Raw genomic sequence first — 16,846 nt, forward strand, 5'->3', positions numbered from 1 at the left:
TAAATGCATCTTTTGCTATCAAGCTAACATCAACTTAGCCTGAAAGAGCTGTGGTATCTGCTTTTATGAAGAACATAATAGGATGGAATAGTCTTGTATGTAAAGTGTCTACCCGGTGATCGGTGTTCTTCACTTGTTTCTTCACTGATATGTTTCACTGAGCATCACCTTACCAATGGCAATAACGGGAAGGCAGGCAGAGGCAGGTATAGACAAGAGGTAAACAGTTTTACTGCAGAGGGAGCTGTCACAAAATACCTCATTTCACTGTCTATCAGTTGAAGTTTTGTGCAGTCAGTAAAAATATTACCGAAAAAACAAAGCTTTTTTGTCTTTACCCTTTATCCACGCCTTGTTCTGTCTAGGTCAAAAGTCTGCTGAACTTGTGGATGACAATTAAGGTACAGTTTTTAAAGTGTAGAACCCGGGGGGTTTGCTTCTGGGCCACTTTATGCGGCTTGTAATGCATATCCTATGTTCCAAATCTCTTGATGGTAAAATTTTTTGCCCTACCCTCTCCAATAGGACAGACCTTCGCTAATGCTAAATCAGCGCCACTACGCGGCTCAGAAGCCGGACCCCCTGGACTCTACACTTCTGACAAAGGCTGTACATAGATGCCTTGTCTGCCAAGAATCTCCTCATTACACTGCTTCACACTGGGGCACATAAATCAGAACTCGAGTCAACGGCACGTTACGCTTTCCCACCTTTGTTTCTGGCTTAAGGCAATCTTCCTGCAGGTCTGTCAACACGTCCTCACATTATTGACCACACCTGAAACAGTGCTGATCTTCTGCACCCGTTTGTCATTGTTGCCCTTCTCATCCATTTGCAGTGAAGGTGAAATGGGGAAAAGAGACCTACCCCAATGTGGAGGTGGACACGCGAGAGGACCCTATCTTGTTCAAGGCTCAGCTGTTTGCACTCACGGGTGTCGAGCCCGAAAGGCAAAAGGTGCTCATCAAGGGCTCTGTACTCAAGGTATGCCTTCACTGTTCACATCCCATAAAAAGCGAACATGCCGACAGATTCTCAGTTATTGTCCAGCTGCTTTCAGGTACAAGGTAGCGTATACCATTGCTTGTCGTCTTAAGAGTCTTCTCAAAGGCTGCCGTACTTTCCACCTCTTATCTTTTGAGTAACCTAGCAGTCCCACCTGATGTACTGTTGCGCTCAATATCAGTTGCAATGCATCCCGAGTGAATCAATTTTGGCATCCGCACAGTAATCAATAATCATTTAGAGAGAGCATGTAACTTTCTTCAATTGAATAAATAAATTCTGAATAAGGTTATAGTCACTGTGTGCCAAGATAATGAGCTCCTACCGCATCTTATGCATTGTAGCTCATATTGAGCGTGACAGTACATCATTTATTGCTACATGTGCAGCTTTGTATACTTTTTTCCTCAGCTTTGAATCTTTCTTTTTCTTTTTTTTTTTTTTACCACACTCGTGGAATAGGCAAAGGAACATTTTCTGGAATTCTTTCAACTCTCTGCAATTTCTTGCTAGTCAGTCTCCACAGGGCTGAACTTTGCTATATCAGGTGTTTCAGATGACAAATTGATGAGCCTTCTAGTTAACCTGATTGAGTTAGCGGCATGGAAAGATGGAACAATATTTCATTTCATTTCATTTATTTACCCTAACGGCCCATAGGAGGGCATTCATTACATAGGGGGGGAAGCACATCATCAAAACACAACAGGAAGTAAACATAAAAAATTACAAGAGCAATCATACTTCCGTGATCGCTTTCAAACTGCTTAGCTTGTTAGCTTGTTTGAGAATTTAACTTAATAGTGTTTCCATTAACACTATGTTGCTAACTATGGTCTGTGACGGTAGAAGGCAGTAGTGACTTCCTACTTGTTCAAGCATCGTCTGTACTCTTGTCATTTTCAACGATACAATAGAACCTTGTTTTATTTATTTTTCCTGTTAACTACAACTGATACTAGGTAACTGTATTTTAACGAGGAGAAAGCCCAGTGATTTAAATTTTCAAGCTTTTGCAATGGCTAGTTTGAACAGGCCGTGTGGCTGACTAGCTGCAGCCTGCAAAGCACGGCAGCTTGGGCCTGATTAGTTCTTACTTGATGCTAATTAAGACAGCGGCCATTCAGAGGACTAATGATAGTGCAGTGCTTTTATAAAAGACAAAGCGGAAACAAACATTGGTGCCATGCCATCTGGTGCACCCAGTTTATTACACACAACAAATAGTATGAATGCCTGCAATACTCAATTGTTGTGCAGGAGGTTGAGAACTATACAGCAAACTGTGCAAAGATCTCCAGGCGTTCACAGTTGTAGTAATTTAGTGTGCTTTCAGAGTAATTTGTTGTGTCCTCCTTCCCTGTTTCTCACTGAATGCACTGTGGCTCACTGCCCTTGCTTTACGCTTTGAAGCAAAAATGTCAACCGTGCGTCCAATGTGTTTCCATGTTTTGTTTGCAGGACCATGAGTGGGGAAACATTCAGCTAAAGGAGGTGAGCCATGCTTGAACAATTAGTTCCAGCCTGTCGTTGTTCCTTCGTACTTTGCTGAATATTCAGTTTTTCGGGAAACTGAGACCTTGCCTTAATTAGGGGATGCCTCGAGTCAGTAGAAACTGTTTTGCTGTACAGTTATCTTGTAAACATTGCGACTTGTGCCATTTTGCATTGTATAAGTTGTCGGCACCGTGTTTGGGAAGGTTCCTGTGCCTTTTCGTTCATAATGTTGGTACTGTTTTGATACACGAGTTTAAGTACCCTAAGGTTCTTGGCTCTCCACCATCTTCTATTGATCGTAAAAAGGGATCTCAGGTGCTGGACCTAACCGTGTTCTTACTGCAGGCAACCTGCACGGTTTGACGTGCAGGTCGCTTTTATTAATGCGTCCTTTCCAGAACATGGTTCTTTTTTTTTTTTTTATTCTTAGTTTTAGTTATAAAATGTTGGCATGAAACTGGTACGCTGCTCAAATTCAGTACAAAAGCGATCTTAGGTTCTTTGCACTGCACGCTGTGTACTGGCAGTTTTGCAGTACCAGCTGCACGGTTTGAGGTGCAGGTCGCTTTTATTAATGCATCCTTTCCAGAACATGATTCTTTTTTTTTTCTTCTTCTTCTTAGTTTGAGTCATAAAATGTTGACATGAAACTGGTACGCTGCTCAAATTCATTATAAAAGCGATCTTAGGTTCTTTGCACTACATGCTGTGCACTGGCAGTTTTGCAATACCAGTGCTTTTTTGAACTTCACCATTGTGAGCTTTCAATTGAATGAAATGAAATGGTTGCTTACATGCATCTGCTCTCTTATTCTTTTTGACATACCTCATGGCACTTCTCGAGTTCGGTGTGTCGGGATAGAGTGTGCAAACCGTCCTTGTTTTTTCAGCTGCTGTAGTTGCGTTGAGTCCATGCTTGTGTCTCGAGTTAATTGCTTCACTCTGTCAGCATGCTCACATTGTACCCATTTTGAAATGACAGTGTTAGTAAACAAATCCTTAATGGCTTTTACATTAAACATTCTCCTTGCTGCCTTTAATAGGGGTATTGCCAGCCTTTAACGATGCACTGGTAATGATACATAGTTCAAATTATTGCATGTTATGGCTTTAAATTGCTTTCTTTCTTTGCAAAAAGTTTGGGCAACTCTCGGGATGCAGGCAAACTTAAATAATAACTGCTGCAACGAAGGGTAAATAATGAATAACGGGTTAATAGAATTCAACTCTATTATGCTTAAAGAATCGCTGCTGTTTACATCCGCATATTGCAGTACCTGAATTTATTGCATGTTCTACGAGCTCTATGGCTCCTATTGCACCCTAATTCTGGGGGATAAACTTGTTGGTTTAGGTTGTGGACATTTAGGTTAGATTCAAATAACTGAGACAGGTAGTCGCCAAACCTGCACCATAACAGTTCCCAGGGCTCCATGTGTGCATGCTAGATCAGCTTGATTTTATAATTTTGTAACATTGTTTTAGTATCAAGGCTTCCTACATTTTCATAAGAAGGAGCGTTGCCCTCAAGCTCTTTTACAGCAGTCTGTAATCGTACTAAGGAAATGGCAATATTATAAATTAGTGATTTATTTCAGATAATGTTTTGCAAATACTTCTGGGGGCGTATAGCTGCTTTAGCAAATGTGGACTTTCAGGGTGTCTAGCAACCAGGAAAACCAGGAATTGTCAGGGAAATTTTATGCACCGGGACAAATCAGTGAAATGTCAGGGAAACCATCAAAAATTTCGCCAAGTCTGGGAAAGTCGCACAATATATTCTGCAGTGCATTTTCATTTTAAGCTGGTGCACAGCAAATGTGTTATTCATACAGATTTTTTTTTGTTGTTGTGCTATCTCGCCAGCGCGCGGCCGCCGTGGCGGCAGCGCTGCAAGGCGAGGCGCGATATACGTATTACTTTAACGCCAACGCATGGCTGAGCTGCCACAATAAAAAAAAACAATATGCACTTGAGGTGGGTACTCAATAAAATATGCAGAAGCGCTGCATGAGAGTAGTACGCGACAAAAAGCAGGAATAACCGCAGCGGCCAGAGAGCGCTCGCGCGCAGCCATGTTGGATTGGATTGGCTCGGCTTTTTGCGAAGTGGGCGGCTCACATGCTCTGAGGCTGGCATCAGTGTGCTTTTAATTTTCAGTCAACTTTTGACATCCTTAATGGTCATTAGCATTAATGACAACTTTTTCACTATTGTAAATTGCAGAATATGATTAATAAATAGCTTTTTGTTGTGAATTATCCGTCTGTGCTCATGATTATTAGCAGCTACATTTTTTAGCCTCTTCACTCGTCAGGGAATTTGAACTGAAATAATCAGGGAAAACCTAAAAAAGTTGAATATTTTGAAAGTAGAGGTTTGCTAGACACCCTGATTTCGAATGGCTCTAATAATACTCAGTTATATCTGTAAGTTGCATTGTGAATAGCCCATTTTGCTAGAGCAGGCGTGCCTTCTTGGTATTATTGAGGCCTTCACACACCCTTTTTCCTTTATTAATGCACTCACTTTAACCCACTCTTTAAATTGTTTACGTAGAAATTGTGCACTTACCCGTCAGTGCAAAGAGGTGCATGAGCAGGAAATAAAGCGAGCATCTGCCAGACTAGATTATCTTTTCCTGTACCACTGGTGGGATGCAAACCTGTAGGCAGCTTCTCAAAAACAGCCTAATTCTGCCCACGTGGCATTCCTCAGAACAGCAAAACAAGGAAACAGGTTGGACTGCAAAAGAATTCAAGTTATTCTTTTTTTTTAGATAAATTAATCATGGCAAAAGTGTGAAGCATGTGTTGGAAAGCTTTGGTCGGTTCATTACTTGCTCACAAACAACACTTGAAAAAGACGTCTGTAGTCCCGTCAAAGAGCTGGCTCGCTGCCTGGCTTTGGACTTGGCATCTAACTTGTTTGAGGCTTCTGTTAGGCTCAGGCGTATTTTTAGTAACAATGTGTAATGTTGACGATTGTGGGCTCTCGTATGACTGTGGTATGCCATCTGTGTTGACGTTCTGTGAGCCTTGCTTCTGCTTCCGCTGCTCAACTCCCGCAGGGCGCGGTGGTGTTGCTCATGGGCACCAAGGAGGCACTGCCTGCGGAGCCAGCAGAAAAGCCGGTCTTTATGGAGGACATGTCCGAGAGCGAACTGGCCTCTGCAGTGAGCCTCCCACTTTTTCTCAATTTTGTTTAATAGTAGCCCCGCCGGGGTGATGCAGTGGTAAGACGCCCGACTGCTGTGCCGGGGTACCCGGGTTCGATCCCGACCTCGGTGGCTGCGTTTCGAGGCGAAACGAAGAGGCGTCCATGTGCTGTGCGATGTCAGCGCACGTTAAAGATCCCCAGGTGGTCGAAATTACTCCGTAGCCCTCCACTACGGCTCCTCCTCTCTTTCCACTTTCACTCCTACCTTCCTTCCCTTACTGCAGTTCGGGTGTCCACAGAAACAAGTGTGACAGATACTGCACCTTTCCCTTCCTGCGAACCAATTATTATTATTATTAATATGTTTAATAATAAATGTAGAGTGCAATGCAGTGCTACTAGTACTTCAGTGGGATCAGAGCGAGCCATGTGTGCCTGTCTGGGGATGCACGGCTACCCTAACACAGTGGTTAAATATCTCGAGCTGTTTGTTGTTAAATGATAGGCAGAAATGATATATTCAAATTCTTGTAGGCACTTAAGGGGCAGTGAGGACAAACGGGAGTTGGCCTTTTTTTGAAAAAGTACAGTGTTCCGACCACAAAGTAACCACTCCTGCTGTAAACGTAGCTGCGTCTTTTGCTGCGTGCCAGATGTCTGCACAGAGAATCTGTTTATAAAGATAGCAATAATGGCATAGAGTTTTCCGCCGGGCTTTTCCACCGGTCGTAGGGTTGTGCGACCACAGGGGCACATTTGATGTGGTAGGAGCTGCCAATTAGCTTCTCATTTCTGAGGGCGGGTGAGGGAAATCGAATGCTCTATGACTGGAGCATTCGATTCTTAAGGACGTGCTACCCTTAGGCCACGCAAGCATGTTTGTATGGCTTGGTTAAGTGAGGCGTTATATCTATTTTGGGCGGTCTTTCACATTGTGTACTAACCTAGGACTACATGCTAATGGGTATATATGAGATCATTGAGGCACAAATTAAGGGATTCATGGTTAAGCGAGCAGGAAAGTGCATGTACGCGAACAAGGATGCGCAAGAGTAGCCACGGACAGGAACCATTAACAGTTAAACCCTCAAATGTGGAGTTTAAATGTCTCTCCTAAATTTTTTTTTATACCAATTCTGTGCATGCTGCTCTATGTGCTTGTCTGTGAGGGTTTGCACCTTCATTTTTCTTAGTACAGTACTAAGCAAGGCGGCATCTTAGTATAGGCTCTGGTTTTCTTGCAAGCATAGAACGTCTTTGCCCACACGTGGCGCGGCAAGACAAATGTAGATTTTGAAAGTTTTCACATTGTCGCATCTGTTCATGCTCCTACATTATGTGACAGTTTCAATTTGCAGTTAATGCCTTCTTGTTTTGTCTTGGAACACAGTACTCCTCTGTGAGGAGAAACTTGTGGCCACAAGCAGTGCACCTTGTTTAGCCCTCCTTTACAGGCCACTTGCTCCGTATGCTTGTGTGTAATAATTTAGCTAAGCATATTCGTGCTACACAAGCAGAGAGAATGCACGTAATGTGTCGTATACAATGTAAAAGGTGGCTCTTAAAGCACCGTCAATCATGTGCCAGATGCCAAGTAGGGGGCCAATCTGTTTATGCGAATGTAAGCTCATTGCATAATATTATATCATAGTCTTGTATTCTGTCCATTGCGCAAGTGCAGGCTCTTTTTCAATAGAGATAGCTTTGCCATTTCTTTGCAAGACTTTGGATGAAGTGCTTCTTGCTGGTTTGGTGTGTCTCTTATGCAGTCTCCAGCTTTGTCCCATTATCTCTTCTGCAGCTGGAACTGCCAGCCGGCCTGACCAATTTGGGCAACACGTGCTACATGAACGCCACGGTCCAGTGCCTTCTCGCCGTGCCTGAGCTGAAGGAAGCGCTCAAGAAGTGAGTGGAAGAGAGAGACAGTGCGTCCTCATTTGCCGTGGGCTCCTGTTGTGCAGATTCTAATCCGCCGTTGCTTTCCTTCGATCAGTGCTGTGCCTTTCCCTCTGAGCGACATGCTTGCTTGTCTGTTTAATCGTGTTAAAAGACACTTGTAGCAACCAGAAATGTGGCATTATTAGGAGTTCTCTGTTAATCGCAAGAAATAAGAAACTAGTGAGGAATTTGGGGTTGTGTAGATTTTAGTGTTCTAGGCGACGGGGTTTTCTGCGCGAATTTGCCCTCAAATCGAGGGTTCCGCAGGTAGCTTGTTTTCGGTTTTGTTGCTTACAAAATGATATTTCATTGTGCAGTTAAACTAGTCTGTACTCGTTGAATAACTGTTTTCTTTTTTGCCCTGTTTTAGTGATAGGGGCCCCTCGAGGGATCTCCTCCTCTTGATATTGTCATGCTGTGGCTGTGAGGCACTCTCAACAGCTCCAAACAGATTTCCCCCAAAAGCCAACAATTTTTGTTGCTTTCAGACCTCCTTGCTTCCACACAGTCCATGCAGGCACATTCGTGCTGCTTCGTTAAAACGGGGCTCAATATCTTTGTCATGTGGTCTTTCACATAACATGGCAGCTTATGGCATGCAGCTTGCAACTACATGCTGATGAGTGTGTACGAGATAAGAGAGGCACAAATTAAAGGATTAGTAATTAAGTGAATAACAAAGTGCATGTATGCAGGGTGGATCTGCAGATGGACGCTGTTAATTCTGTTGCGTCATTCCCTTAATGGCAGAGCTTAATTAAGCATTCTCTTAATTTTGGGCGGATTTGTGCAGAGACTCGTATGATTTACTTAACACCACTTCTGATTTCTTGTGTACATTCACACATTTTCTTCTGGTCTTCAACTCGCTGCAGTGGCTTGGTGACTGTTCGCTGCTGATCCTAGAGTTATCGGTTCGATCCCGGCTGCAGTTGTCATATATTGATGATGGTGAAGTACAAAATTGCCTGAATTCTGTACAGTACCAGCACTCGATAAACAACCATGGATGTTCAGTTCGTTTGTGCCCTCCTCTATGATGTCCCCATAGCCCATGTGTCATTTCAAAAGGTGACAGTTCACCTTCCAAGTCTCCCGACTTTTACAACATGGGCTAATGCATTCTATGGTTGCCATAGTGAAAATTAAATACTACCGTCATCTGCAAGCCTGGCTAATGAAGAACGAATAAGCAAAAAGAATATTGATAAATACCGCAATAGTTTTATACATGCAGACAGTGCCAAGAAAGACAATTAAGCGGAAGCGTCGATTGTACTGTTTTTTAATGGATGCTAGCACCTGTCCTCTTAGCAGAATGAATTTGTGCACAAGAAATCTTCATTTTTTCTACACATGCCTGGCAAGTAATGATGCCAAAAAGCATTTCTTCACAAAACGGACTCCTTCAGATGATTTAGTTTGTGGGGTTTAACTTCCCAAAGTGACTCGGGCTATGAGAGACGCCGTAGTGGAGGGCTCCAGAAATTTCGACCACCTGGGGTTGTCTAACTGGCACTGACATCGCACAGCACACGGCCACCTTGCTTTTTGCCTCCATCGAAAAGTGGCCGGGATTTGATCCCACATCATTAGGGGCTGCGCTGAGCTCCCTTACCACTGCGCCACCGCGGTGAAGCGAACCATTTCAGAGAGAGGCCTTCTAACTTAATCGCTCAAGACTGGTCCACAACTTGTGACAATGGCATCTAGAGGCATTTGTTGGTAGATTGTACTAGGACAGCTGACTCAACAGATAGTTGACCTTATTCATTACTGATCATATTTGTCACTGTTGTGAAGCGTTTGCCAGCAGTTCAATGCGAAGCTAGTCCATCAGGAGACGTGTGAACGGGCCCAACCAATCTCAGTGCACAAGCACATCCTGTTAATTTTGCTTTGAAATCTTTTGCAGAAGAATGAGCTTTTAAAGCTTGCTTTAGCTTAGTGCATTGATCAGTTAGCAAAACATAAGAGGGACATGCCTCTTAAAGCTGTCTTTCCTTTCCTAACTTTTGACCAAATCTGATAAAACCTGGTATTCTGATTCAGTTTCTTGCACTGATTTCAAATATGTAATCAGTTTTCTGACTGGCCAATTAGTTCAAAATAAATGAAATTAATTTTTCATCATTTGCGGGAACAGTGAAAAAATAACCGCACCACAGAAAATTCACACGGACACTTTGCTAGGTACTAGAAAGCATAACAAATGCAATGTATACAATGTTAGGAGCACTTTTTTTGATATAACAAATAATGGCTATGTTATAGGGTTTCAAGGTTCATTGTTTCAAATGTGGGTGCCCTAATGTCTGATTTAGAGCAAAATTGAAAAACTTTGAACTGCTCTTGTTATATTTGTTATATTAAAAAGTGCTCCTAACATTGTATTTGTTGTTCTCTCTAGTACCTAATTTTATTATTTTTAACCCTTCCTCTTTCATGTCCTCCAACCCCAGCCTCGAAGTAGGTGAGAAGCGAATGTGTGTGAGAAGCGAGATTGTGATCACGCGAGGTGACAGACCAATGGGCAGAACTGAGATGCGTTTATGACAGCTACAAATTTCAGGCACTCATCCACCTCTAGAAAGAGCTTTTTCAATGCGCAGTTTTCAAGAAAAAATTCGAGACCTGCGATACATTAGTGGTGCGGGAGGAGTCTGTCTTTGGACTCCATCTTACTCAATGTCCCGAAAAGCTACACCGCCGCTCTCGAAATTGCTGCCACCATTGGCTCCAAGCTACTGGGCCACGTGTTGTCGGGTTGCCGCGCTCGGTTTCAATCAGGGACACACAGGCTTGGAGCAAATTTTGAAGTAGCTACGTGTCCTTCCTTCTCGGGAATTTATTTTATGCATGCGCATGACAGTCTGCGAGGATGTCTGTTAAAGAAGCTGCTGAGACCAAGTTCCATCGTTGCCACTTGCTGAGGAAAACTTGCATGATGGACACGCTTCGAAGGCAACGCGAGGGACCTACATACGTTGCTGGAGAATTCTATGGAAACAGCTCCTTAAGCTGCATTTTTCCAAGTTTGTTGAAAAAAAAGCTTTATACTGTTATGGTACGCAATATCAAGATGACGATGACGCGCTGGTGTGAAGAAGACGACGCTCAGGCTAAGCTGGGTGCGTTCTGGTGGTGTGTGCTTCTGACAGTTACTAGCGTTGACCGCTGTGTGCGTTTCCCTTAACATTTGGTGGAGGATTGCTGGAAGTGTGCCCGTAGCAAATCTGGATCACTCATTAAATGTTGGTTAAAACTTTAACAATTCCTTTTCTTTCTTTCTTATTTTCAAGCAACCTTACTGCGTGTGCAGGGCAGTGCTTTACTTGTCCATGTTACCTATATATCACTATGAAATTTTGTTTGGATTCTTTAGTGTTTGCAAAATGCAGCTATGCTATTTCTTATTGCTCTTTGTTATTGGGAATCAGATATAAATTTTCCAAAGCCTTGTAGGTCCACTAATAAAAAGCAATTAAAGAGTAATATTTTTTAAACCATCATAAAAGATTATAGATAGAATACTTTGTGTACAGTGCACCGCAATGAAGCAAATAACATATTGCTCAGTCCTTCGTGATATCTATAGTGATGTGAAATAGATGCACAAAAACACCCTTATATTTCAGTTAGATGACTTGCAAAAGTTCTACCAAACCAGGTAGGCAAGAATTAACACCGGATTTGAAAACGGCTCTTAAAAATTGACCAAATGTGATATTTTCGGTCACCTGGCTCTAATATTAACATTTCATTCTGTAGCATGTCCTCTTAGTGCAGCATTTCCTGGATTACCAGTGTTTGCCCGTATGGAAGCTAAATTGCTCACATTAAGCAAGCCGCAGTAAGGGTTAAAAAAAATGACGGTTTAGCATGGTTTGGCCAAATGCAAATTATGTGCGCTTGCACGTTGGTTTTCACTTCGGTTTGGTTTCAAGGCTAGGTTTGGGGTCAAGCAGGCTCCAGGCAAAGGTCTGTGAAATAATCTATTGGTAGCCCTAACAGTCGTGCGCTATAAAATTTCGGGCACGCCTTGAGAGGGCAATGCATTAGCAGTGTGTTTGAGTCCATTCTGCACGGATTGAAATTGAAGAAGAGGAGGAAGTGCGAAGCACAGCGCGAGAGACTGGCCAGCCAGACACGCAGAATGTTCAGCTGTGACGATGGCGTGGTGGTCTAATGCAGGTGCCAGCAAAGGTGATCTGTTTGTGGCGCCGCCAGGTTGAAACCCACTGGTGGCTGTCAAGTGTTTTTAATTTTATCCTCATCAAGGACTGGATAGACATTGGTGAAATCGGGTGAATGCGGGGTGTGATGGTATCGTGTTAAAATGCCAGCTCGTGTGGGACTGTTGCCAGTTTATGCCGTGGTTGAAATGTGCGAATGGCGGCCGTTCTCACTTTGTCACCGTTACCGTGACTGCAGGTTCCAGGGAGAGCTGGTGCTGTCGCGGCCCGTGCGCCCCCAGTCGGTGGCAGCAGCACTACGGGACCTGCAGTCCCTGATGGAGCGGTCAGCCGTAGTGCCCCCCGTGGTGCTGCTTCAGGTGCTCCACCTGGCTTTCCCCCAGTTTGCCGAGAGGGCCTCCTCCTCGTCCTCAGACCAGCCAGGATTCGCACAGCAGGTATTCACCTCAACGTGAGGTTGAGAGAGAGTGGGGAATCCTTAGGTTTTGTGAATTATTTTTGATCGAAAAAAAAAAGAAAAAAAATTACGGGACTGCTGTTAGGTCTGCTTAAGAATGCAAATGGCAAAAGCCACTTTGCAGGACTGTTTTCACCGACTGCATCATCATTGATATCTCCTCTGATCATTTCTTGCAAACATTTCATGCGGACATCTCTGCAGCCCATGGGCCTAGAAAGGCCTTTGCCTTAAACAGAAAATAGTTAGTAGAGCTAAGCTGATTGGCTTTAGTGAGCAAGAATACTGGAGCGGCAGTCCCATTTTGGCATTTTAGTCTACAGACAGTTGGTCGTCTCAGAGGCCTGTCCTGACCTCTCAGCTCTCGAATCCATCCTTAGGCCTTCATTGTGGTCTTCGAATCGATCACATCCCTGGCACATTTCACAGATTCCATGCTTAAATGCTGTTGTCACTGCAACACTAAACTTTCACTGTCCTGCACTGAATCCATGCAGATTGATTCCTAAACACTGACAAATTGACCGCTACAACACGGTAAACAAGTAGGCAGCAGGCACTTTGTTGCGCTGCCTGCAGCGATTATATGTGACGTGTCAAGTGTGTGGTTATGCAGTGTTTCGGTGATGTTTGCACCTCCGTGTTTAGCAATCCTCCGCCATTACTTTGCTGCCTGCTCATCCGCAAACACTAAGACTATTCAGGTTTCACTGTAAAACAAAAACTAATCCACTGACTGGTTTATTGTCAGAGCTTCCCTCCTCGTTTAACCTTGTGTTGCCCATGCTAGAAAAATATGTGAGAAAAGTCCTTACCCTCTAGTATTTTGCCTTTAAGGATCACAGCATTGGTCAATGTGAAAAGCTAGTCAGTTTATTAAAAAGTAAGTGATTACTGCATTGTTTACTTCAGCACATTCTAATAATTTAATTTGCAGTGAAACTGCGTGCAAATACTGTGGTGCAGGCAGTAATGAAGAGTGGATTTCAAAATTGTTCATTCACCTTCCAGTGCGGTAGTATGACCCTGTAAATTTGGGTCGTTTCATCATTAGTGTTGGGTGGTGTTGCGAGTAGGGGTGTGCGAATATTGAAATTTTAAAATATGAATCGAATTTGATTATGGGGAAAAAAAAATGCCGTTTTGAACATGTATTGAAAAATGTCATAATATTGAACTCCTTCTAATCAGAGGGGAAAAAAATGGAAAATGGAAAATTAAAGAATAGCAAACATTGTTCATCATGCTTATTTCAAATAGCACTTGGTATTTGCAACCAAATTAAACTAGAATTGCATAGGACTGTATACCCGACTGAAAAAGCTCATACATTATTTTGAACAGTATTTTTCATACTGATTTATATACAGGAAGAACAGCAATGAAACTGGTTAGAGCGGTCATATTGCTGTTGAATGCAGTTAACTCTCATTAATTTGGGCTTCAAGGAACCAGAAGAAATGTTTGAATAAACTGAAAGCTCGAAACACTGAATAGGCCTGAAAAAATTGTTGAAAACTGTTTGCATCACAGTAGTTTTATCTGGTGAACACCTGCACTATAGTTGTGTACATTTGATATGGAACCAAAGTGAGAACGGCGATTTTTCCAAGCTTCGTTTTGTGCACAATGTCAGGAAGCCCTCCGCTACGCTTTTCGCAGTACTGTGCAGTAGCAATTTTCCCTCTCCACAAAACAGCACAAAACGGATGCGTCACCACACGGTACACACGGTCAGCCCGACCTTTCTGTGATAAAGGTTTTGAAAGAGACTGGTTCTGCTAAAATTCGAGGGATTTGCAAGGGCCCTTTACTATAAATAAAGAGACTGCTGACATTTTTTTTAACCTGTATTACAGTGGAATCATGTTGATGGAATGATATTATCCAGAAATTGTATTATTCAAAGCAGGCTTCGGAAGAGAAACATGCATGGAACGGGACTTACTTTTATTGCCGCACTTAGAAATAATCTGTCGCTTTGTGCTCGACTTCGTGTTTCTCAGTGTCCAGAAGGAAGCCTTCCTGAACCTCGTCGAAACGAGTCGCAGTTTTATCTCTTAGCTCTGCACCTGCGAAACTTGGTGCTCTGCCAACTTCGTGGAGAGCAGCACCCCCACAGATCTCATCAAAAGATAAACACGCTGGGGTGTTCTACAGAGATGCACTACTAAAGGTATCTGCGGACTGTGACAATGATGGTGCTATGCTGAGGGACATGTTATGAAAATAGAACGAGGTAAATTGTCGTTTTGTGAGGAACTATGGTGTCTATTGAAGATTATGTCAATCATTGGCAAAGGGTGGTACTGGTGCTCAAGCTCTATTGCCTCCCGCTAAGGTGCACAAATTTTTCAGGCATTTTAGCCATCATACTATCCAAACCACATGTCAGTTCAATCATATTAACCAGATGGAAATATGTTACTTCTATATAGGGTGTCGGCAGGAAGTAAGAAATTATGCTGAAAAGCATATTAAGTCTGATAATGTCATCAAGGTATCTCTGTATACGACATACACCGCACATGTACAGTATTTGTCAAAAGTGTAGCGCCCAAGGGGTCTGCTTTTGAGCCACCTAGTGCAGCTTGTAATACATTTAGAGTGTTCCGAATCACTTGATGGTAAGATGGTTTTTTGTCCTACCCTTTCCGATGGGTAATGTTAAATCAGCGCCACTACACTGCTCAGAAGCAGACCATACTCTACACTTTTGATAAAGGCTGTTCAATTAATGTGCACATTTTCTTGAGCGCAACAATGTGATGCACATTTATAGTACAGGCTGTTGGTGTTGCTTCGTTGTTTCCCTTGTCACGAAGCAAGCCAAGCTTCAAGGGACTCGTGAGCAGTTGCCCAAACTTATTTCTTGATCAATAAACTGCCTTACAAGAAGATCAAATGGGTTTACTTGACTTACAACAGCTCTTCACTAAAATGAGAACACTTTCAATACAAACAAGCTTTTTTTTGCAGTACATTATAAATTGATGCCAAATTTCGTAATTTTAAATTTAAAATTGTGCCCTGTGTGTCGGCAGCCCTCATATTGGATGTCGAGGTTTTGAAATGGTACTGGTATGCAGTTAGTACTTAGGTCACTTCTTTGCTCTAGGGCAGGGTGGAGCGTCCCAAACTATGAGAACGAATGGTATGAAATTCAGCTGCTGATTGCGCACAACCCTGCAGGACGCCAATGAGTGTTGGACGGAAGTGGTGCGGATGCTTCAGCAGAAGCTGCCACCCATCGACCAGCCAGCCTCGGAGACAGCACCCCCGCCCGGGCCCAAGTACAGCAACTTCGTCGACCAGTACTTTGGCGGAGTCTTTGACGTCACGTATCCTTCCTTGCTTCTCACCCCTTTTGTTGTCATTGTAATTGTTGCCATCTATTTCCTGCGGTGCAACGGGCAACATTGTCAGCTTTTGTGGGTGGCATAGCTTGCGAATGACCAATCCCTTTAACAGGTTGTTAAAAAAGTTGTTCATCTGGAAGGATTACAGGCACGTGAACCTGCTTGTACGCTTTCCGTACCTGATCTCGAAAGCCCTTCGTCGGTTTTAAGTTGAGCGCAGCTGAGAGCAGTGGGCGTTGTTTGTTGACAGCTTGTTGCTAACTGCTGCCTCCACAAACAACCACCAACTGCCTAACAATCTGAAAGAGAACATGCACAAAACTAGTTAAGTGCTTTAGACCGAACCAAATCCAACGTTTGGTATTCGTGTCATACAGGCACTTGCAAGGACTTGAGAATTAAGGTTCTTTGCTTTTTCGTTACTTTTGCTAGCATAAACAAGGGCAGTCTTGTTTACTTATTACTTAAGGTGAAAGATATCATCTACTTCAATTTGGTAGCTGTCACTAGCGCCATTTTAAGCGCAGCAGTTGACGGCGGTTGTAATTGCTGCTTGACAGATGGCGCTCACGGAGAATGCCTGAATTATCATCATCATCATCATCTATCTCCTTTGCACTTGCTGTGTAGCTGCACCGCTCCTTTTTAGTTTTGTTCCTTTAATGCAATAAACCTCCTTTGCAGTAAAGACCTTGGAGAAGTGCCGTGTGACAGGCATTAAACCACAAATCATCTAGCCTGCCCATAAGTTCTGTTGAGACTCTGGAGAGATTGCAAAAACTGTGTTCCAGTGTAGGCCTCACCTTATTCAACTCCCACTCCACAAGCATGTATCTTCATTCTTAGTGTTTTTCCACCTTGACTGAAACTGTGGGACGACACAGGTTGAAGTGCATGGAGTCAGAAGAGGAACCTGAGACAAAGACGAAGGAGCACTTCTTGCAGCTGAGCTGCTTTATCTCCCAGGGTGAGCAGTGGGTGGGGGCATAGAACAGAAGTGACGTTGGACATGACCACCCTACACTTTTACGGTTAGGGTGGGGGGACTTGTACGCCATCCTGGCGGGCCAGATAGGTGCAGCGGTTTACTTTGCAAAGTCAGCTTTCTGTTTTCCTGATGTTCAACTGCTCAAGAGTGAGTTAAAGTTTAAAGTAGACTTTTCCTGGGCCCCTAGTTGATATGGCAGGCTGATATTTGACTGCTGTATTATTCGAGCTGAAGTAAGAGCCTGCAA

At 43.3% G+C, this 16,846-nt stretch overlaps 1 protein-coding gene across 1 annotated transcript in view; it reads left to right on the forward strand.

Moving 5' to 3' along the window:
- The window catches only part of Usp14 (ubiquitin specific protease 14), a 28,317-nt gene that overhangs the window by 2,835 nt on the left and 8,636 nt on the right, over positions 1-16,846 (forward strand). Inside the window, exons 2-8 of the mRNA XM_084578893.1 lie at positions 839-984; positions 2,467-2,499; positions 5,573-5,677; positions 7,463-7,566; positions 12,034-12,232; positions 15,445-15,593; positions 16,496-16,578. Of these exons, the coding sequence (XP_084435019.1) occupies positions 839-984; positions 2,467-2,499; positions 5,573-5,677; positions 7,463-7,566; positions 12,034-12,232; positions 15,445-15,593; positions 16,496-16,578 (819 nt within the window). The remainder of the gene's footprint in view (positions 1-838; positions 985-2,466; positions 2,500-5,572; positions 5,678-7,462; positions 7,567-12,033; positions 12,233-15,444; positions 15,594-16,495; positions 16,579-16,846) is intronic.

The sequence above is a fragment of the Amblyomma maculatum genome, chromosome 9, assembly GCF_055883805.1.
Source record: "Amblyomma maculatum isolate TAMU_Amacu chromosome 9, ASM5588380v1, whole genome shotgun sequence".
In the NCBI taxonomy this organism is placed as follows: Eukaryota; Metazoa; Arthropoda; class Arachnida; order Ixodida; family Ixodidae; genus Amblyomma; species Amblyomma maculatum.